This window comes from Anolis carolinensis, chromosome 5 (assembly GCF_035594765.1).
Source record: "Anolis carolinensis isolate JA03-04 chromosome 5, rAnoCar3.1.pri, whole genome shotgun sequence".
NCBI classification, from domain to species: domain Eukaryota; kingdom Metazoa; phylum Chordata; class Lepidosauria; order Squamata; family Dactyloidae; genus Anolis; species Anolis carolinensis.
In genome coordinates, this window is record NC_085845.1 from 30743079 (window position 1) to 30767233 (window position 24155).

Below are 24155 nucleotides of genomic sequence, written 5' to 3' on the forward strand. Positions count from 1 at the left end.
TTCCATTGTGTCATGTCCTACAGCTATTTATTTTGGAAAACATCATACGGAAATTAGCTCTAATTAAATGGGCACAGAATTGAGAAGCTACATCAACTTTATTTATTTATTTGTTATAACATTTCTATCCTGCCCTTCTCACCCCCGAGGGGGGACTCAGGGTGGCTTACAACCAGATATAAAAACAGAATATATAAAAACAGTTACAATACAACAATAATAATAAGTTAAAATAGTTAAAACATCCATATTAATAAACATTCAGAGGCGCATTATGGAACTTAGCATTGTGATGGTCAAATCTCCTTTCATAATACAGCAGAGTCCCGCTTATCCAATCTTTGCTCATCTAGCGTTCTGCATTATCCAACACAGTCTGCCTCCCAACCGGATCCACAGCAGTTTCTCTAGGCAGCAATGAGCAGCGGGTCAACAACAACAGTGCAGCCACACTCCCAAACAAGTGGCAGACTCGTTGTAAAACATGATGTTTTGGTGCTTAATTTGTAAAATCATAATGTAACTGGATGTTTAATAGGCTTTTCCTTAATCCTTCCTTATTATCCAACGTTTTCGTTACCCAATGTTCTGCCGGCCCGTTTATGTTGGATAAGCAAGACTCTACTGTAATTAATTTCAGTAATTAGACTGATACATATGTTAAATGAAGTTATTCATTCCAGAATCTTTTATTAGGTTAGCTCAAAAGGACTCCAGATGATGCTGAAGACCTGAAGATCTCCAGATTTTAAACAAAGAACTCAAACCAACATGTAATAGCTTTTTTGTAAAACTTATTTTACAAATTTTCACAATTTTTAAAAATACACACATTTATGTACATTGAGATACCATCATGTCAATTCTATTTGTCAAGCCATGTAAAAAGACAAATGTGCAAATTTCACGGCTTTAGTTAAATCTCCAGAAACATACCTTATTCCGTCCTTCCTTTTTAACTGTAACTAATTTAGCCACAATTTTGTGTTTGCAGAGTGGTGCAAAACATTCTCCTTCCCTTTCTTTTACTGAGGTATAGAATGATATATCCGCTTTTTCAAGAGCTTTATGTAATTTTTGTGACAGCTCAAACAGTAATATATTTAAGTGTTCTTTATGGAATAAAAAAAAGAAACAACAATGAATGACTCTACATGTGACTCTTCATCATAAAGTAAGAAGCAATGTAGTGGGTTTGGGCACTGGACTATGAACCTGGAGATCACATTTGAATTCCTGCTTCGAAATGGAAACTCACTATGGACCTAATCACACTGGGGATGGCAGTGTCTTCTTTCTGTTGAGTTCCATGGCATTCCATCTTGAAAGAAGACGGAGAATTTACTTGCCCCCATCACACAGGATATGCCTCTGCCCATTTCTACTTAACCATGTATTTCATTCCTAATCACATAACCTTCTTTTTAAAAAAACTTGCTGTAACTGAACAATTTCAAATCTTTGAAATTCTGCAATTGCCCAATATTTAAACTCTGACATGGGCACTACACTGGTGTCAGAATGGGAGGAGGAGGCTGTTGTTTCATTCCATTCCTCATTCGTGTATTGCTTATGTCACAAATGTTTTGGTTTGAAATTGTAGTGGCTTTTAAAAATAAAGAGGAAATAATTATTACCAGTCCTTCCCTGTGTCCAAAGGGTAATGACAGCAGAAGGAGCATTGGGGGGGGGGGGGGGGGGACACACATGAAACCAACCACATGAATGCCCACATTGAAATGTCAAAAAACAAAGTAAACGGGCAACTCCACCACTTCCCACCCCAAGGAAAAATACTCATATCTAAGTGATTCCTGCTCATCTCTAAAATGCACCCATCTCTACACACTGCAGAGATGGAATCCCACAGGCAACCCACAGAACTGGTCTAGTGTTGTTTGATAGGACCCGTAGGATTTCATCTTGAAAGTGTGTAGAAAAAGAGGCCACCCTCCATGTGATAAGGTCTCAAGTGACCTTGGACAAGTTGCCTCACAACAAGGCATTAGCAAACTCCCTCTGAACAAAACTTGCCAGGAAAACCTTGTGACAGGATTGCCATAAGTCCCAATTGATTTGGCAACACGCAACAACAATGCCATACATTAATTTGAACTACTGTAGCAACAGAACCCTATGGTGCAGAATTTAATATCTGTACAGCAAGAGGGTTAGGTCTTTATACAGTTTTAGAACTACTTTTGCTAATTTAGTTAGTGAAAAGGATGGGAGTGAATTCATCCCAACAAAAGGAGGGGTTTGGTTGGCCACAGCATGTTTAAAATATACTGCATCTTTACAGTTGACTCTTGTGTTGCCCCAGTTAGAAAAAAAAGGGTAATAAAAATACTCATAATCTAACCCAGACTCAATAACAGAATAAAAAAAACATTAGCCATACCCATCAAAGCAGTAGTAAAGACTTGCTTGTAATGTGCAAGAGACTGAAATTCAGCTGGGATATGCACCTGTCTTTTAGGGACATCTGCACATTTCACCGTTTCTGCACTGGGAAAGATGAGTCCATGGTCATTCTAGAAAATAAAATATCATGCATTCAGTATCCTATCTTTCCCTCCTTTGTAATATGGAGTTGGGGACATGAGAGAAGCCTCCCCCTGGGCAACATCCTTGCAGGTGACCAATTATCTCACACCAGAAGTGACTTGCAGTTTCTCAAGTCACTCATGACAGTGGAGTTACTGAATATCATGGGCAGACATAAGCTAATATCTGTTTGTTGACTGAGGCAGTACTATTATTGTTTTGCATTCATGACCACAACATTTTATTAGGTCATTCATAAAAATCTAATACAGTGTTGAATGCATGTTTCAAAGCTGATAACCATAGTTCTCTAGTTGAATCAAAATGGAAAGCTACATTTAATTGAAGATTCCCTTGTTTAATTGCAGCAAAAAGGCTCACATATATCGATTTAATAAGCAGATAAACCAACTCAATATTTCAGATAGACACAAAAGCCATTTGATATTCTAAAAATGCCTATGGATAGAAATATCTTGGCAGCTTTCAAGAATATGCAAGAATACTACTATAGGAATAAGAATAGGGAAGATAAAGATACCCAAGTATTCTATATAAGTACTAATGAGAAATATGTAACTACTTTTATGTTAAGCCACTTTGAGTCTCCTTCAGGAGAGATAAAGCAAGGTAATATTATTATTATTATTATTATTATTATTATTATTATTATTATTATTATTATCAACAACAACAACAACAGAGTACTACATGTTCACCACTAATTTAGGAAGCTGCTTTGGCATATTCTACTTCTATGGCTTTTGGGAATAGTCATGTACCTTGATGTGTCTGTTTATGCTATAGTTCAGTCGACTTAACACCTTTGCTGCTTCCTTGGTGGAAAACTTCTGATTTAAGTGCAGAGAAAGTTTATTTCCTTCTGTAATAGAATCTTGACTACTAGAATTTCGTGGCTGTTTACAAAGCATGCTTTTTATTGTCTGTGGGTGCCCAGAGTCTGGAGTACTGTTATTGAAGGCATCACTCCAACTTGCTCCTGTGTCGTCCAGTGGCATTCCTAAGACACACTCATCTCGGATGTCATCAGTCATGACCACTTCAGTAGTGTTTTGAGTTCTTAAGTTACTAGAAGATGTGTTTTGGTATTTCTGCCACTTGCTTTCTTTCTTTTGTTCGGCCACATCAGGAAATGCACACTCTGTAGGCACTCGCTGTCTTTCTTCTAGACTGTTATTAGCTACAGACGTTTCACACATCCTGTCTTCAGAGCCTGATATTTCTGGCTTGTCATACATGTTGACTTCTGATAAATTGAAGGATTGTTGGTCTTGCTCACATATCTTTACACTAGAATGAGCCTCTGAGTCTGAAAAATCCTCATCTATAGGTACAGTCACAAAGGGAGTTCGCATTCTAAAACTGGGTAGGCATATCAACATGTCATTACTTCCTGGACTAGCAGATTCTTCCATTCCTACAAAGAAGAGAGTTAAAAGCTACAAAGTCAACATTTTAAAACAAGTGCTTGGGAATGACACAGATCAGTATTTTGGTGACCCTTCCCTCCTTGGACATTTGATTTTCCTTGAAACTCAACTTTTTTGCGGTAGCCTTTAGACCCAAGCTTTCCAAGTATTTCATGTTGGGTAGACACTTTTTAGACATGCATCATTTTGTGACACAGTAATTCTGTTTTACTAGCAAAGCAGAGATTAAACCAACTCCTTATTAGAGATTTGAGCACTTACATTTATTGTAATATCAACTTGGATGAGGACACAACATATTTCATGAAAACCTTTCATTTATATTTTAAAACATATGATTTGTAACATAATAACATACATTTCCAAGATTTTTGTCATTTCTCATTATGTTTGTGACATACCTACACATTGTAGCCAACACACAAATGTGTCACAACACACAGAGCTTTAGACTATTTAAAGCAGGTTCATGACTAACTTAAAACCTCTTTATTTCAACTGGTTTCCAAAGTCTGGTCCCAACACCTTTGTTGCAATTGTATTCAATATGTTATTTCAGTGAGTTTACATTTCATTCTCAGAAGTTAAGATGAACTTAGCATGAGTAAGAATCCTGATATGGAATGTGATGCATATCTTAGTGATACTTAGCGATACAAGGACTTCTATGTCTTGATAGTCAACTTTGACCTACAGGTATCCTAAGCCCTATAAAGCCCTGAACAAGGATATTGGGATATGTCAGCACTCTTTCTTGTAAGCCTGTTTGTTAATATAAAAAGTCTTAATAAGATTCCCCAATTTGTAAATTATTCTGTACTAGAGAAAATAATTCACAAGGAGGTGAAAGATCCTGGCATGGATCCCTGAGTCTATATACCAATCCAGAGCAAAAGGGAGAAATCTCACTATATTTAGTTCAAAAGTCTATTTTTCCCTAAAATTCGGCTGAGAATTATCGGAGTATAAAGGTAAAGGTTTCCCCTGACATTAAGTCCAGTCATGTCTGACTCTGGGGGTTGGTGCTCATCTCCTTTTCTAAGCCAAAGAACTGGCGTTGTCCATAGACACATCCAAGGTCATGTGGCCGGCATGACTGCATGGAGCGCCGTTGCCTTCCCACCGGAGCGGTACCTATTGATCTACGCACATTTGCATGTTTTTGAACTGCTAGGTTGGCAGAAGCTGGAGCTAACAGCGGTCGTTCCTGCCACTCCCGGGGTTTGAACCTGGGACCCTTCGGTCTGCAAGTTCAGCAGCTCAGTGCTTTAACATACTTCGCCACCGGGGCTCAGAGTATACATATTAACAAATATAAAGCAAAGTGATGCTGGAAGAAAAGGTTTTTTTAAAAAAACATTTAATTCACCTTGCACACTAAATTGTATAGATCCTTGCATTTTAACTATATACAGTAGAAAGGAAACATTCTTAACTGAAAAGACTTCTTGTATTGTCTGCAGGCAAATCTGGAACAATTCTGGACACCTGGAATTCCTGTTCTAGCAAGTCTTCTGTTGTCTTTTTACTACTTGAACTTGAAGAAACGTGACAGTCAGATGATTGCAAAGCATTCCATTGTGTTGAGAATATCTGCATAATAACAATTTATAAAGCTGAGAGATCCAAGAAATATATTCTATATTTTTTCTAACTGCAATGAGGACGCTTTGCCTGAAAAAGTAGTATAAAACACTTAAATACATTAAACAAATTAATGACAACAAAAATAAAAAGGCTATTTGCAGAAAACGCAATTAAGTATATATAATAAATTGTAGAAATACACAGGATTATTTTTAAACTACCCAGTTCCTAATATTTTATTTCTAAGGCGATGCTGTGATTGTAGGATGCATACTAATGACAACACTGGTTTGTATTAGAAAAAAACTCTAGAGCAGTATGTTTTAATTAGAGTTCTAGAATTTCCATGAAAAATCACAGCTGAAAAAAAACCCTCAAAAAAAGCTACAGCCACAGTAATTTTATGCAGGGGTTCCTTGAGACCTAAAATATTTCAAGGGTTGTCATAAGATTAAAAAGTTGGGAGAGGCTTCCCAGAAAAATGTACTCCCCACTCATATACATAATGAGAAAATTTGCAATCATTTTCACACAAAATGAGTGAGAAGAATCTGAACTGCTCTATTACTAATCCCCATAAACATACATTTCCAGGTTCTTATCTTCTAATCCCAATTACATAAAATATGCTATGGACTAAAAATCACATTTCCATATTTTCATGAGAGAGGGAAAAATACTTAGATAGTCGGTCTCTATCTCTCTATATGTAAGGCAGGGAGGGAAGGAAGGAAGGAAAATAGGAAGAGACTGATTGTTGTCTCTTTATCTGTAAGGACAGGGAATAATCTTAAAGTTAGTAGCTACTTCAATGATTACCCAACCTTCTTTTACTCTCATGAAAATAAAGGAAGTGGGGAGCAGTGATGTTCCAATAAAAAAGTTATTGAGTTGACTCTGATTCACCCAGTACTTGTACACAACCTCCTGACAAACTCATTAAAAAGGAACACTACACTTCGGATAGAAAAAAAATGCACATCCCTAGTACAAAAGTAGTTTGTGGGGTCATGTTATTTCCCTATTGATGGTGAAATGAAGTAAGCTGTTCAGTCATACCATATTAAGATCCCTCGAAGGACATGTTGTGAAATCCAAATTTAGATTTGAGGGAGAATTTGTCATCATCTGGTTTCCAGGTTGAGAAGACTCATTGAATGTCACTGTTAAGAAGAACATACAAACAAAATTGCACATCTTATTAAGCTTTGGTCTCTGTTGGTTCATACTGACAATCACTTACAAAACTCATTACTAGTATCTTCTTCTTCAGCAAAACTGAATTCCTTGTTAACATTTTCATCTGCAACATGGAACTCATCTTCCAAAAGATTCTTTGAACCTAGAATCTAGGACAGGAAAAGCTAAATCAATATCCTTATTTTATTTCAGACACACAAAGGTACTTGGATAAATTCTGAGCATCACCCAAGACATATCAACTTAGCTTCAAACTCCTAAGGGATCTAGCTCTTTCAACAATGAAAAGCATCTTGTTCTTCAGATTCTGTAATACACTACCCAAAGTTAAATAATATGAATGTATCAGTAATTATTTTACCCCATGATTACAAGGCCACATAATTTAAGGACAAAATTCTATCCTGAATGCTTTCATTCAAGGGAGATAAAAACTTCATTTTCTTAAAATTTCAAATGAGTTGGATCCAAAGGGTTAAGAGGGGAATCTGCCCCTTCTAGTTAAACACCAACAGCACTCTTTGCTGCTAGTAACACTCTGTTCAAGGATCTATTAAATCAAGCCAATGCTACTTTTATTCCAAAAAATATACATCAGTTAAACTGACCCAGTGCCTATTTCAGAGGGCTCATGAAAGAGTAACAAAATGTTACCTATTTTACTGTTATTGGCCAAGTTCCAGTGGGATGCTTTTATTGATGAAACTGCTTCCATCAGCAAATTTTGGGGAGGAGGCATTTATCTCTCTACTGTAGCCACTTTTGAATCCAGATTATTCTGGTCCCTCCTGGCTTGCCGTGGGTCTCTATTGTAACTTTTCCCCCAGGGAGAGAGACAATTGGTGAATTTTATGTCTCAAGCACCCCCCAAAAAGCTCATTTTAGGTGCACTTTAAACACTCTAATGTATATGTATATGTGTACATGAAGTGATGTTTTGAGAAGAGATCTGAAGAAGTGGTACCACTACATGATCAAGGAGAAAATCCATGGCAGGAAAAACAGATAAGCAAGTTTCTTGAAACCGTATTCTAGCAAACTTGTTAACAAATTCAGTTTTCCCTGATGACCCAAAATGAACTTAGAGACAGGAAGTATTTTTGTCATGAAATGCTTTGAATAGATACTTTATTATTTTTTTAAGAGTCATATTTTTAGGTTTTCATGAATTTTTAAAAGCTGTCTAAAAATAATAATCTCTTCAGTTTACCTTAATAAATCCAGACAGCACAGGGCTTTCTGGTTCTTTTGCTGAGAAAAAATAAGGATCCTTTGCAGCAATTTCAAAATTTGTCATATCACCATCTGGATAGAACATAACAGGTGAGCTGGGCTGTCTTATCATTAGCTCACTAGTGGCTGATCCTTTCAGCTGGTACCCATGAAATTCAACTTGCTACATACATTTATTTAAACAGATAATGTAAAATAAAAAGAGAAGGGAAGATGCAATAAGAAAACAATGACAATGTACTCTTTTATGTTTTTAAAGAAATATTGGAAATAACTATGCAGCTTAGAATGCAGAACTGCTTCATTTTAACTGGAGTAAATAAACTAAGCATCTTAAAAATGCACATTTCTATAGTAATTACTCTCCAGAGCAAATTCCAGTTAAAGTTAAACAAGAACTCAAGATCATCTGAGCTACTATTAATGTTCAATTTCACAAACTGCTTACAAACAGCTGAGGGTAAAAAGGCCAAGATGCCATATTACATCTACTTGTTGAAAATCCGCAGTTTTGAAAGCAGTTTGATAAACTTAAGCCCTGCTTTAAATGGCAGGGAGGATGAAGTTTCCTACTTGTTAGTTTTGTTAAATAATGAAAAGAATATACCTTTGATGAACCACCTTCTACTACAAAAGGACTGTTGTCAGGAAGCAGATTTTCATTTGTTGGTGTGGGCTTCTCTACATAACTATCTGAAAAGGAAATCTATAAATAAATAATTAAAAATGATGTAAGAGAAACACAACTACTATGTACTTGACACTTTTTAATAATATTGAGACATACAGTAAGTGGACCCTTGGTATACACTAGAGTTTGGTTCCAGGACCCTGACCCCCATGGATATTAACATCTGTGGATATTCAAGTCCGATTATAAACACTGGCGGAATAAAATGGTGTCCCTTAAATAAAATTGCAAAAATCAATGTTTGCTTTTTTTATTTTTCAAAATATCTGAAAGCTATAAAACTTGGAATCTGGATACAGAATCCTTGTATACTGAGAGTTGACTGTATTCTTTATCTCGTTAATCTTATAATTAAAATGCAGGAGGATTACCAATTTAGGAACACCAGAATGTACAGGAGGTGATATCTGCACATCTATAGAAGATACTTCAGCAAAGTTTGGCTTATCTAGGAAAAAGGGGGGAAAGCATAGTTAGCCTGATCCACAAGAAAAACATATAAACAAAATATTTAAACGATACTGTACATCTTATGTATAAGGAGAAGCAAATTACATATTGGAATGTTAAGACTTAAAAAAGCACTTTTAAAGGCATATTCAAATGCAACTATAATAAACTTAAATATAATATTTATGGTCTATATGTGAGAGGGAACTAGGTAAATCAGTGAACAGTAGTATTTCAACATGTCACATGTTAGTATTTTTTTAAAAAAAATAGAAGCTAATTACCTTTAGATGCAGTTAACTTGTGTATCTCTCTTGGTTCATCTCTCTGCAACAGGATGTCTGTATTGTCCTCTCATTTCTTCCATTGTCTCTAAAGCTGTACTGTGTTTGGTAAGTGAACCTATTAATTGGAAACCACTTCCCAATGGAGGGATGCTAAAAGAATTCATAGACGGTTTAACAGAAATAGAATCTTTTCCCTTTCCTTCATTAGATTTGTAAGAATAGTCCAAGACATCTGCTGCATTTTCCATTTCAATTTCACCCATCTGTGGTTTATGCAAACTCTTACAAGTAATGGCTTGACAAACTGACCTGATATCCAGCTCATCGTTTATTTCTGGAGCAAAATGTTTTGATGAAGCATACTGGGGGAAACTATCAGAACTGTTACATTTTTCACTGATAGTCAGCAAAGAATTAACAGGTTTCATGTTATCACAACTAACTAAGGGTTCAACATTATGTTCTCTAACCTCCCTGCATTGTTCATTGCTTTTGTTCATAAAGCAAATATTTGAAGTTGCAGTAACATGAAGAGGTGTATTTGTTGTCTGAAATTGAGTTGTTTGATCAGAATATTCTTCAGCAACTACTTTACAAGAGACATTTTCCACTAATAAATCAAGATTTTCACGATGACCTAAGTTTTGAATAATTGTTGAACTAGCATCTCTTTTTTTGTCAACAATTGTAACATCTGAAAATTCTGGTTCTTTTAGGAAATGAAGATTTACATTATTTTCCCTAATTCTGTTAGACATTTCAGAGATTTCATCACAAAGTTGCAATGACGGAGATCCTGATATACGAGTGACCTCTTTATCCTGTAAAAATGATGAATGACTATTCTGATCACTAATTTCCTTTTTTTCATGGCTCGTTTGAAGACCGACTTCACCTTTTATTTTAGGCTCTTCTTTAAAACATGTGGTGCCTTGTAAAACCATGGCATTTCCAGCAATTTCTTCAACCTCTGTATCACTAAAATCTAGTGCTTCCAACAGATTGAAGTTAACCTCTGCAAACTGCTGAGTTGGGCCATGAACATCTCCACATACAGAGCCATCTGACACATTTTTTACAGGAGAAGATTCATTTTGTGATTCATTGCAAAATGCTTCCAAATTATCAGTCATTGTGTCTTTATTTGAATTTGGATGTTTTTCTTCCAGTGTTTTTGGTGCACCTACACATTTTGCATAATGAATGCTATCCAAAGATGACACAGCTTCAGTGTCACTTTCATTAGTCATGATGCATTGATGTGGTAAAAAGTTCTGCAGATGGTTTTGAACAGAACTTTCAGTAACAGGAGATATACTCATTTCCGAAAGAGGCACTTGTGAAATAATTTCCTGGTCTTCACTGAACCCATCCCCATTGTCACTCTCTTCTGAATCCTTTAAAACAGGTGGCATATCACCAAAATATTTATTACATGCAGGACCATCTGTTTTTGTTTCATCTATTTGCTTTGTTAAATGGGAGGGCAAATAAGCATCCCGTCGACTTTTTGTTTGCACACTGTTTTCTAAGGAGCATACTGGATGGCTGTGTCCAGTGGTTTCGTTAGCATTGCTTGTGCATCCCAAGAAAGGTGACGTCTTCTCTTTGAATGGTTCACATGGAGGCAATTCTTCTGGGTGAAATTCTGCTTTCATTAATGGTAGTTTTTTTGGTGAGACAGTAGTTTCCATCCCTGGGTCTTTGGGATGTTTTTGCACCCTATTCAGAAGTCTTAAAATTTGTGCTTTACTTCTGATTTTCTGCGAAACCACTTCACTACAGCTTGAACAGTCTGTCTTGACCACTCCATCATTCACCTGTAACACTGGCTTTAAATGCCCAGCATTTACATAATCTGTATTACAGTTTTTATTGGATACCACTTTAGATTCCTCAACGAAGTGGGAGAAAGTGACACATGCTGTGTCTCCATAATTCTTCACGAAATCATCCTCATTTGATGGAATGAGGTGACATTCTTTCTTTTTCTTGCAAGGAACAGAAAATAATGGGGAAGAGCCATAGAATTCAGATGGAAAGGATGAGCGGGGTCCATTGGTTGTAGGTGATACTGCTGCAACAGTTTCTTCTATTGCTGCTTTCTTTTCCAACTGGCGTGGACCCTTGAAATCCTAGAAGAAGAACATTTTCAGTCTGTGACACATTCGCTTAAAATTAAGCAGGCTCATATACTATTGCTTACCCTATGTGAAAAACTTTACATCCATTGATCTCTTGATGCTTGATGATTATATTGTGCTTTTAATGTATTATATATTAATTGGTATGACTCTTTGTGTTTTATATTTAGTTTATCCCTTGTTTTTGATTATTTATTAAGTTATACTGAATTCACTCTATTTTATGTTTTTTTTTTTATTTGTCTATTTGGTTTTTGGCATTGAATGTTTGCCATTTTGTTATTTCTGTAAACCGCCCTGAGTGCCTTTCATCATCATTCTCTTAAATCTAATTTACCATTCTCTCAGTTCCTAAGATTAAAACGTAATTCTAGTACTCAAGAGGACTTTGATTGTACGGCAGGTATCCTGAAAAAACACTCAGAGAGAGAGGATATCCTAATAGGATACTCAACACAGCCATGAGCAAGGCTAACTCCATTAACAGAAGTGAGCTACTACAGGAACGCCCTAGGAAGCACAATAACCACATAATTTGGCCCCTGACTCTGACACAATATTCATCTAAAATCACTAAGATTATTTCAAAACACTGGCATTTATTACAAGACATTCCTGGATGCCAAAACAAACCAATAATTGCTCATAAAAGATCCAGAAATTTAAGAGATCTTATGATCCATTCAGAATACAACTCTCCTACTACATCCCATAAACTTACCATTAAGGGTCACACTAGCTGTGGCCACTGCAACTGTTGTCAGCAATCGCTTAAGGGTAAAATATACTCCCATCCAACACTTAAAATTAATATCACATTGCAACATTTGACAACATGTTCTACTGATAATGTTGTTTACCTTATACAATGTCCTTGTTTAATATTGGAATAACCACCAGACCCCTTAAAACTAGGATAAACACACATCGTTCACGCATAAGGAATGGATCCACTAACTCTTCATTGTATTTACATTTTAATGAAAAAGCCCATGCGTACCATAGCATTAAATTTTGTGCTTTAGAAAAAGTATTACCCAGACCAAATGCAGATGTGAAAAAACTTCTTCTACAAAGAGAATCCTTTTGGATTTTCAAACTAAAAACATTAATTCCTCAGGGGCTAAACGATAGAATTGAATCCGCTTGTTTTCTGTAACATGTAACCTTACTTAAGAGGCATCCTGGTAATCTTTCATTTGCTCGTTATAGAACTCCACTTAAAACAGAGCCAAGAGCTACTAATAAGAATATAAGTAGAGAAGCGTGTTTTTTTATCATTTTCTTTAAAAAAAACCTTTTCCTTAGTAATGTTAATATGGGAGTTTCATATATCTATTGTGTATGTTATTTTTACTCCTTTATCTAGCATGCTAAGCACAATAAAATTAAAACAGACACAACACCCGAGGAAGTGATAACAAAACAAGGGGAACAACCCAGGAGACCTTGTTGTGTACCAGTTCTTGGTGTTGCGAAGCAAACGAATAATTCCTTTGAATATAGAAACTGTTATCTTGGACACTGAATATTTTTACTACAATTGACATTGGCCCAAGATTCTACGCAACTCCAGGAATAATATGGACTTGGTTGTCTCTTTATGTCTGTTATTTACTTCTGATATAGTATACTTTGTGAGAGTATGACATGGATATTGTACCTTTGTTTATGAAATCCTGCAAGCAATTTTGTTATACGCAATATAGTTTGAAGAGAATTACTTTAATATAGACTTGTAGAAACCTGATTTGTATTACATTTCTTGGGATTGTTACAAGAGTGTATATATACATACATTATTGTTCAACTTTAGAAAGTCTGTCATGAACCTTGTTTGTGCAACAGTCTCTCCTTGGAAAACTGAATTGTACCAACATTGGCTTCATTTTGGCACAAGTTATAATTAAGTTTTTTTCATTCCATTTCTGGGGCACATCAGAACTAGGCAGTCATTTCATAAAACTTGATGTCAAATGATCAAGTTGTAATTATTGATAGGTTGTAACATTAACTCCAGTAATGTAGTACCCTTTGCCAATTAATCTGCCAGTATTTTATTTTTAGCTAATGGCTCTCCACATAGCACTTTCCATACTAAGTGTTTGGCAGATGATTTTAATTACCCTATGATGGAACTCATTATATGTTGAAGATACTTACAAATAAAACTACCAACTCTGATAGTGTTGTAGTAGAGCCTGTGAGTAACGTTACAAACAGTAGTATGGGTGCCAGAAGGGGGGAAAGGGTTACTTGGGAGCAGGAATCCGATGATGAGCAGCAGAGAAAGAGGATCTGGGACATACTTACAGCATCTACAGATGAGGAGTCGTTTGATGGATTCTCTGGGGATGATAATGTTGCAGACAGTAGTATGGGTGTTAGAAGGGGGAAAAGGGTTACTCGGGAGCAGGAATCTGATAATGAACAGCAGAGAAAGAGGATCTGGGACATACTTACAGCACCTACAGATGAAGAGTCGTTTGAGGGATTCTCTGGGGATGATGGGTCAGTGAGTGAAGGTGAAGGAGACACCATGGATTGGACTAAGATAAGAGAAGTGCAAGCTATTTGTGAGGCACCAACAACTAGTGATACATTTATGGGGTTCTCTGGGAGTGAAGACTGGCAATCGGGATCCAACTGATTCTTGGGGGGGATCTAAGTCTTGACAGGAGATGGAGGAATTGGAGGGAGAGTCAAGGGAATTCACGTGAAGAGCTCGGAGCAGCTGCGGGGGATGGTGATGGGGCGGTGGTAAGTTCATCTTCTGATGATGGTATGTAGATAAAAGTGGTTCAGGGGTGAGGAGTATTTGCAGAAGGCAAGGTGTTGATGTGGGTTTGTGTGCTGGGTACTGTGTATTGGGAAAGTTTCTTGTAGTCTTGCTGCTGCCTGTTTCATGTTCGTCGTTGGACTCAGATCTGCAGTTTGGACGTGAACCGGTGACGCTGGAGACACTGCTTCTGCGGACACTAGAGCAACGCTGCTTTGGATTCCTCCTGCTTCGACCTTGGACTTTGGCTGACAACGCTTCTCTTCTTGCAACTCCCTCTGTTAACCATTTGTGTACTGTGCCTTTTTTGTTCTGTCTTAGAGCACTTTGTTTGACTTGTTGCTTTTTGCATCCAGTTGATCTGGATTACATTTCTGTTTACCTTTTGGACCAGGTCTGGTTTGTGTTTTTGACCAGTGGAACTGCATTTAAGTATCCCTGCGTCTTTTTCTTTTTGTTTCAATAAACTCCGTTTTGAAGACACTTTTAAGTCTGGCCCTTTAAGGCATCTGTGATTCCAACAGATAATGTTGCAGACATTAAAAACAAATTGCGACCCCTGTATCAATGGGAGATACATTCAGGACCTCACATTAATATAGCAAACTCTATATTTTAACTATTCTTGGGCTGGAAACATACCGTATTATCACACCAGAGGACCCAGAGAGTCCCACAAACACTAAGGGAGAAAATGTTTTATGGAGTATGAGTAAGTAAAACTGTGGCATTCAAATAAATAGATAAGGGGTGGTGATGGATGGAAATGAAATGAGTGTATATGCTTATTAATACAACAAACTCAACCTAGCTAGCTGTTTCTGACTTACTAAGCCCTTTGGCGTGGGTGTGCATGCATCAATACACATAAAAAGACAAGCAACATACCACATATTTTCGCTTTAAGCCAACTGGAAGATGTATGGTTGAAGAGCCAAAGGACTTCAAATTATTTCTTAACTTTGGTCCTTCTGTGTTCTTCGGCTGTTCACTATAACCAGTTTCAGAAACTTTTTCAGATTCAACTGTAATCAAGTATCTATCACATTCTAAGTCATCTCCAGGTTTTACCTAGAGGGAGAATAACAAAACATTATACAGTAGCAAGTTTACATGAATATAACAATTATATTGCTATATCTTTCCCAATTATGATTATTCACATAATTTCCTAAGTTAAGCTAGTTTTGTAAGGATTCAATTTTGAGATTTAACAGAATCTATTCAGCTTTGCTCCTTGTTTCTTATTAGTAGCCTTATCCACTATATTTAACAATGTTTGGAAGGCCACAAGAACTCAAACTCTAATTATTTTAACCTCAAAACATTTACAATAATAGACAACCACTTAATTCTGTGTTTAAGCAATGTGAAATAACCCCTCGTTTATAAAAGCGGAGATTTTCAGGAACTGATGTGAGTATTATATACTCTGATGACACTAAGTTGTCAGAAATCACAGCATGAGCATGATCCTATCAGTTAATATCTGGATGTAACTTTTGATGGAAATTCATAAAATCTTAGCAAAAATACTTTAGACAATGAGGTATGTTCTGTCATGTTTTTGCACTCATACTTGGCAAATTGGTTGTAAAACACAGCATGCTGACTGGGGGCATTATTTTAAAAATATTACATACATTTGTCCTTGAATGAATAAACTGAGTAGTGAAAAAATGTTTTTTTAAGATACATGCATACAAATACACTTGCTCTCTTGTTAATTTGGGTAATCCCCAATTTTGGAACATTTGAGGAAGATAAATTGACAGAGTAAATTTAGATCAATTCAATACCAAAATGATGACTGCATACTTCAAATAAGGAATGGAAAGCATATACCTTGAATTTCACAAAAATACTATCCAAAACCTGTCCTCTTTCATCACATAAGATTGCCTGTATCAGAGCAAGAACAAAATACAAAACAGGTGAGTGTTTTATCACATAACATGACACTGACAACCACCAATGCTATCTGTGTAATAACCCCATTACCTTATTTCCCCCAACAGTTGCCTTCAAAGTTCCATCGTGCCATACTTTGGATTTTTTAGTCTTCTGATGCGTATATAAAACCTATTTAGATAAATGATAATATAATGACAATATCAAATAATGACAATATTTTCATTATATTTTAATCTATAACTAATTTCAAATGTACAGATAAATGTAAAATATTAAGTATTCAAACAATTAAAATATCAGAAACTCACAGTAAACTCTTGGCAAGCCATCACTTCTTTCCCATTTCATACCACCTAAAGGGGAAAATACATGTTTTAAGTCAAATAAAATTGACACCTGGATTGCAAAACCACACGTGTATCCTGTATATAAATCACGTATACTGAATTTCATCAGCAACGTGATGTTCCTCTCTGTGTTTATGTAAACATATATATGTGAAAAAGATCTTTGAGTCCTCGTGGACAACAAGTTAAACATGAGCATACAATGTGATGCGGCTGCTAAAAAAGCCAATGGGATTCTGGCCTGCATAAATAGGGGTACAGCATCTAGATCCAGGGAAGTCATGCTACCCCTCTATTCTGCCTTGGTCAGACCACACCTGGAATACTGTGTCCAATTTTGGGCACCGCAATAGAAGGGAGAGGTTGACAAGCTGGAAAGCGTCCAGAGGAGGGCAACTAAAATGATCAAGGGTCTGGAGAACAAGCCCTATGAGGAGCAGCTTAAAGAACTGGGCATGTTTAGCCTGCAGAAGAGAAGGCTGAGAGGAGACATGATAGTCATGTACAAATACGTGAAGGGAAGTCATAGGGAAGAGGGAGCAAGCTTGTTTTCTGCTGCCCTGCAGACTAGGACGCGGAACAATGGCTTCAAACTACAGGAAAGGAGATTCCACCTGAACATCAGGAAGAACTTCCTCACTGTGAGAGCTGTTCGGCAGTGGAACTCTCTCCCCCGGACTGTGGTGGAGGCTCCTTCTTTAGAGGCTTTTAAGCAGAAGTTAGATGGCCATCTGTCGGGGGTGCTTTGAATGCGATTTCCTGCTTCTTGGCAGGGGGTTGGACTGGATGGCCCATGAGGTCTCTTCCAACTCTACTATTCTATGATTCTATGTGTGTATGTGTTTATCTAATGCAGTGGCTTCACTTCAAGTATCTAATGAAGTGGACTGAGTCAGTGAAAGCTTATGCTACAATTTTCTTCTTTCCAGTTACTCCATAAAATGCTACTGGATTTCTTATGGCTTTTAATGGATAACATAAAACTGTGTCTGAATAATTAATCATAAGAGCACATTCCCATCCCTAAACTCTTATTTTTTTTAAAAAAATCTAATATATAAATAGGGCCCCTGGTGGCACAGTGTGTTAAAGCGCTGAGCTGCTGAACTTGCAGACAAAAAGGTCCCAGGTTCAAATCCTGGGAGCAGAATGAGTGCCCGCTGTTAGCCCCAGCTCCTGCCAACCTAGCAGTTCGAAAACATGCAAATGTGAGTAGATCAATAGGTACCGTTCCGGCGGGAAGGTAACGGCGCTCCATGCGGTCATGCTGGCCACATGACCTTGGGGGTGTCTATGAACAACGCCGGCTCTTCAGCTTAGAAATGGAGATAAGCACCAATCCCCAGAATCGGTCACAACTGGACTTAACGTCAGGGGAAACCTTTACCTTTACATTAATATATAAATGCGTTTCTTTCAATCATTTTAATTTCATAAAGCTACCACAAGGTGTCTCACTCACATTTTGAGTCAAGTTTGGCTGAAGAACCATTAAAACTGGAAAGATTTATCTGCAAATTAGCGGATTAGTTCATTTAACAAGAAATGTGATTGCTTAAAATTACATAGGGCATACTCCATTTGTGCAGAGAATCTCTATATCAATCTTGATTCAAGAATTTCTAATATTTTGCCTATTTCTCTCTTGAGTAAGGATTCTCAGTTGGAGGCAGGGAAGTTTCTAAACCTGCAATAATCTGGAAACAGTAGTCACACAAAAATTTAACAAATGAAGCTTTGCCCATATATTTAGCTTTGGCTTCCTAAAAGTTCTTCATGTTTGTTACCGCCAAATACAAACATCAATTCTAGTCACTGTTTCCAGAACTATTACCTCTGCCTTTGCTCCTTCTCGCTTCTTTTGGGACATTTACACTGCAAACTTGATGCAGTCTAACACCACATTAATTGGCTCAATGCAATGGAATCTTGGGAGTTTTAGTTTGGTGAGACACTATCACTCTTTGACCTTGCACTACTACAAATCCCATGCTTCCATAGCATTGAGACACAGCAGCTCAAGCGGTGTCAAACTGCATTAATTCTATGTGCACCCTTTGAGGTCCCCCAATATCACTGTTATCCCAGAGAGGAGGATGAGGAGATAAAACTAAAGAAGCATCAAAGGGCTAATTTACTCAGTTTCCAAATCACAGGTCTAAAACATTTTTTCTCAATATTGTACCATTTGATGTATTTTTAGGTTCTGAAGTTGAAAAAACCCACAGTATATAGGTTATATCACATAGTTCTTTTATATGATACCCTTTGTTTCTGTTCAATTGTGACTGTTTTCATTCTGTGTAGATGCTGATGATCCAGTACCATTTCTTTTAGAGATTTAAACGGGGTTTAAACTTGGCCTTATACTAAATTTCCTTTGACCAGAAGCTAGCCATTTCAAGTGCCTCTGGTGTCACTGTAAGAAGGTCCTCCATTGTGCATGTGGTAGGGTGCATTGTAGTAAGTGTTCTGTGGTTTGCTCTTCTCCACACTTGCATATTATGGACTCTACTTTATAGCCCCATGTTTTAAGATTGGCTCTGCATCTCATGGTGCCAGAGCACAGTCTGTTCAACACCTTCCAAGTTGTCCAGTTCTATGTGCCCAAGGAGGGAGTTTCTCATCTGGTATCAGCCACTGGTTGAGGTTCCAGGTTTAACCTGCCACTTTTGGACTCTCGCATGCTGAGGTGTTCCTGTGAGTATCTCTGTAGATCTTAGGGAGCTATTTCTTGATTTAAGACATTGGCATGCTGGCTGATATCCAAACAGAGAATGGGCCAGAGATGTCAATGCCTTGGTCCTTTCATTGCTGGCTGCTACTTCCCAACAGGTATCAGGTAGTACAATACCAGCTTAACAGTACATGAAAGAAATCTCCTTGCAGGATAGTAACACATCCGGGCGTCCCCTGGGTAATGTCTTTGTAGACAGCTGTAGTTTCACTGTATCTGGTTGTGATCCCCAGGTTGAGATTATTTTTTGGATGTAAACCCCCTAATTCCTTTAATACCAGCATACTTTTTAAAGAAGAAGTCTCAATGACCTTAAATTTTAAAGAATTTTGATTAAGGGTGCATTCACACAATAGAATTAACGCAATTTGATACCACTTTAACTACTACTGCTCCAAACTACAACTCCCAGAATCCCATTGCACTGAGTCATGGCCCTGAAGGTGGTGAAGGATGTGCCCTAAGATTTATACTGTGCTGAACTGTACGAGTCCCAGTTCCTTTTGTTAGGCCTGCCTCACACACAGCTTGAGAGTAACCATTTTTTCTGTTAGTTTATGAAGATGGAGTTTTAAAAAATGCTCCCTGGTTTGTAACAATAAGTTTGCCCGCTCCTTTGCCTGGGGGAAGGGAGCAATTTTAGAGTTATTGCCACCAGGGAATCTTGGAAGCAAGACGTGTTTATAGTTGGTCCCAGAGAAATCCAGGCTTGGACAAGCCATTTCAAGCCAATAACCACCACTATACTGGGAACTCAATCAACTATCAGTGGCAAGCTGGGGAGTTTCCAGCACCTTCAGCAAGATGCCAGGCCTCAATAGGAGGGACCTGCTCTCTCAGCTTCCGGCCTGATCACCTTGGGCATTGGGCGCTCCAGAGGCCCCTTTGCCAGAGAAAGTGATCAAGGGAAGCTTTCATCTATCCTTCGTACACGAGCAGTGACTTCAAGAACAACCAGTTACCTTCGAGCTTTAAGAATTGACTTTGTTGTGGGGAAATCAAGATAGTGCCTGGGTAGAGATAGGCCTAAGAGCAATTAATAAATTGTTACCGTTCCTTGAAAGCAATAGAACGGATGTTGATTCTGAGATTCCTTGCTCAAACAGGAAGGCAAACCAGCATCCCCCAAGTTGATAGAAAGTTAAGACACATTAGCACTGAAGACATTTAAAGCAGCTTGGGTGCAACAGCACATATACATTATAACTGTATAGTAGAGTCTCGCTTATGCAACTTTCGCTTATCCAACGTTCTGTATTATCCAATGCAGTCTGCCTCCTGCCCGGATCCACAGCTGTTTCTCTAGGCAGCAACACGTAGTGAGCCAACACACCCAACTACAACACAAATGCAGACATGCTCCCAAACAAGTGGCAGACTTATTATAAAACGTGAACTTTTGGTGCTTAATTTGTAATAGTAATAATATATTAACTTTTTTTTTATAACCTGCCTCCATCTCCCCACAGGGACTCGGGGCGGCTAACATGGGGCCAAGCCCAAATAATCGCAGTAAAACTGGATAAAATACATACAGAATAAAACAAGCATCGTCAACAAAAAATTAAACAGAATAAAACACCATATTAAACAGCAATGTAGTGATTAAATAGAAACCACCATATGAGAACAAACCAGCAATTAATAAAAGAGGACTGGGCAAAAGTGCGAGGAGTGTATAATTAAAACCTGATGAGGTAGATAATAAAGTGTTGCAGTGTTAACTGGGGAATTCGGAGGTGGGGTAAACGAGATTATTACCAACTAAAAGGGGCAGAGACAATACATCGGGCTATGAGGTTATCAATTGACTATCATTGCAGTCAATTATTGAAGGCACACTGGTAGAGCCTTTGTAAAATCATAACGTAATTTGACGTTTAATAGGCTTTTCCTTAATACCTCCTTATTATCCAACATTTTCGCTTATCCAACGTTCTGCCGGCCCGTTTATGTTGGATAAGCGAGACTCTACTCTATTCTCAATTTACTTCTGACACGATAAATAAATAACCCTAAGACTCAGCTTACACATTAAGCAAGTTTCTCAACCTCTGGCCTTCCAGGTGTTTTGAAATTCAACTCCCAGAATCTCTGGTCATTGGCTCAGGCAGCTGAGACTTCTGGGAGTTGAAGTCCAAAACACCTCGAGGGCTAGAGTTTGGGAATCATTAAATAAACAGTCACCGTCGGAAAAACAGGAAAAGTAAGGAACTGCAGCTTTGGGGGAAAAAACCTTCCCGCAGGAGTGATTCCTCCGCGACCTCTGACAGAGAGCTAAACCATTGTCGCGTCCCTACCTTCCTCCTCAAGTTTCCCGCTCAGCCAGCTGGAGGTGACGTCATGTCTGCGCGACGACGGAGTCCACGGAGTTTCAAAATGTGGTGTCGTCACTTCCAGTATGTGCATATATCACTCCACATTTTCCTATCTCTATGCACATCGGCTGCTTCCTCGCGTCTCCTCTAGGAAGCGCGCACCAGACGCGTTCCCCTGGCCGCGCCTGCGCAGAAGGAAGCCTCGGGGTTTTTTTCCCCCTCACACAGCGACCAATAGGGTCGGGGGAGAGCGGGGTCTCCTGCTTGTCGCGCGAGAATTCAACCTGGCGACGAACGAGGAGGGCGGGGCCGTTGCTGCGTCTTGGAGACCTTCCCTCGTGACTTTCACTGGGTCAGTGGTGTGTGTGCTTATGTGTGTGTACATGTGTGGAAGAAAGGGAATGGCGTTAGCATTCCTGTTACTTTTGGCTCGTTTCTGTCTCAGAAGGTGGTTATGTGCGCATGCGCCGGGTAACGGACTGAGGGGTGTTTAAGGGGTCCTTTGATTGGCTGAGGGGGTCGTGGCATGTATTCTCTGTGCGCAAGCGCCTGGAGCCTCGCCTCCTTTTGCTTGCCTTAGAATTCCAGCAGTTAGGGTTTCCCAAGGCCCCTTTCATACAACTGAATAAAATCCCACATTTTCAGCTTTGAACTGGGATATTATGGCAGTGTGGACTCAGATAACTCAGTTCAGAGAAGATAATGTCTATCTGGAAGGGCTCAGAGTCCATACTGAGTTCAAAGCAGGTAATGTGGGATTTTATTCAGCTGTGTGGAAGGGGCCTAAATGCTATGGCTCAATGCTCTGGGTTCCTGGGATTTCTAGTTTGGTGAAGCACCAACACTCTTTGGCAGAGAAGGCTAGAATCTTGCAAAACTACAACTCCCAGAAATCCATAGCCAATAATAATTATTATTATTTTATTTTTATATCCTGCCTCCATCTCCCTGGAGGGACTTGGTAACACACTCAATTCAACAACAATTAAAACGAACCATAGATTAAAACAATAAAATAAATAAGATTACAGAAACAATAGCAAAACATAAAACAGCATCATCAACCAACAACCCATCACATAATGAGCACTGAAAAACCGGGGTTAAGGGAATAGTGCAATATACTTCTAAAATAGGTTTGGGGGACAACATCAATTAAGAGTATGAATTAGGACTGAAGGAGCAATGTCATTTAACGCTAAACCTATAGGACAAAAGACAGTGATAAAGTGTGAGGACAGATGGTAGTTATAGTTGGGGCCGAATTTCCTATGACTTTAATCAAAAGCACAACAAGTGTCAAACTACACTAATTCTGCTGTTTATATGTAATTTTACTTGGACCTGGTGTATACTGAATATTGTGTTTATATTACCCATTTTGATAAGGCTAATGTATCATTTACTATTTGGCCACATAAAACAGGAAAGCTTGGAGAAGAGAATGATTCTGGGGAAAATGGAAGGCCAAAGGAAGAGGGGCCGACCAAGGGCAAGATGGATGGATGGTAATAATAATAACTTTATTTTTATACCCCATCTCTATCTCCCCAAAGGGGACTAAGGGCGGCTTACATGGGGCCAAGCCCGAATAAAAACAATAGCAATATAAAACACAACAATAGACAAAAGACATGCACAATTATAAAAATTTAAACATTAGCCAATTAAAAACAAATGACAAGAACTAATAAAAACATGGATTAAAACGGAGAGGTTGTAAAAGTAGACTGGGTAAGGTGCACCATATAAATATTGTAAACACGAGGTGACTGATAAAGTGCTACAAATTCTTGGAAGTGCAAATTGGGATGGGAATAGACCCTGTGTCTAGATCAAGTTGACAAAAGTAAAAGTGCAAACTGGTACAAGAATGGTCACAGATATAGGATTGTTATGGGCATGAGCAATCTTTATCCAAAGGCCTGAGTGAAGAGCCAGGTTTTCAAGCTCTTTCTGAATGCTACCAGGGTGGGGGCTTGCCTGATTTCCCTAGGGAGCGAGTTCCAGAGCCAGGGGGCCACCACAGAAAAGGCCCTCTCTCTTGTCCCCACCAACCGTGCTTGTGACGGAGGTGGGAGCGAGAAGAGGGCCTCCCCCGACAAACGAAGAGATAATGCAGGTTCGTAGGGGGAAAGGCAATCACAAAGGTAGGAGGGTCCCAAACCGTTCAGGGCTTTATAGGTGATCAGCTGCACCTTGAATTGGGTCCGGAAGGTGAACGGCAGCCAATGGAGCTCCTTAAGCAGGAGGGTTGACCGCTCCCTGTAATTAGCTCCAGTTAGAAGCAAGGCTGCTGAACGTTGGACTAGTTGGAGTTTCCGGGCCATCTTCAGGGGAAGCCTCACATAGAGCGCATTGCAATAGTCCAGTCTAGAGGTAACTAAGGCATGGACCACCATGGCCAGATCAGACTTCACGAGGTAAGGTCGCAGTTGGCGCACAAGTTTTAATTGTGCAAAGGCCCTCC

At 38.5% G+C, this 24155-nt stretch overlaps 2 protein-coding genes across 3 annotated transcripts in view; one reads left to right on the plus strand and one right to left on the minus strand.

The window, feature by feature from the left end:
• zgrf1 (zinc finger GRF-type containing 1) overlaps positions 1-21801 on the minus strand; it is a 44830-nt gene extending 23029 nt beyond the window's left edge. The window contains 15 exon segments of the mRNA XM_008112088.2: positions 937-1112; positions 2402-2534; positions 3330-3985; positions 5435-5591; positions 6645-6748; positions 6829-6934; positions 8626-8724; positions 9081-9157; positions 9444-9513; positions 9515-11581; positions 15258-15440; positions 16215-16271; positions 16371-16451; positions 16592-16636; positions 21668-21801. Of these exon segments, the coding sequence (XP_008110295.2) occupies positions 937-1112; positions 2402-2534; positions 3330-3985; positions 5435-5591; positions 6645-6748; positions 6829-6934; positions 8626-8724; positions 9081-9157; positions 9444-9513; positions 9515-11581; positions 15258-15440; positions 16215-16271; positions 16371-16451; positions 16592-16612 (3987 nt within the window). The 5' untranslated portion in view covers positions 16613-16636; positions 21668-21801.
• A 94-nt stretch (positions 21802-21895) lies between these two features.
• The window catches only part of larp7 (La ribonucleoprotein 7, transcriptional regulator), a 29707-nt gene continuing 27447 nt past the window's right edge, over positions 21896-24155 (plus strand). The window contains exon 1 of one of the 2 annotated variants that reach the window (XM_008112095.3): positions 21896-22037. Coding sequence is in view for 1 of the 2 variants with exons in the window: in XM_016994125.2 (XP_016849614.1) it covers positions 23079-23193 (115 nt within the window). In the remaining variant the exon portion in view is untranslated. Of the gene's footprint in view, positions 22038-22999; positions 23194-24155 lie in introns of those variants that run through there. The other variant, XM_016994125.2, reaches the window with a different exon arrangement.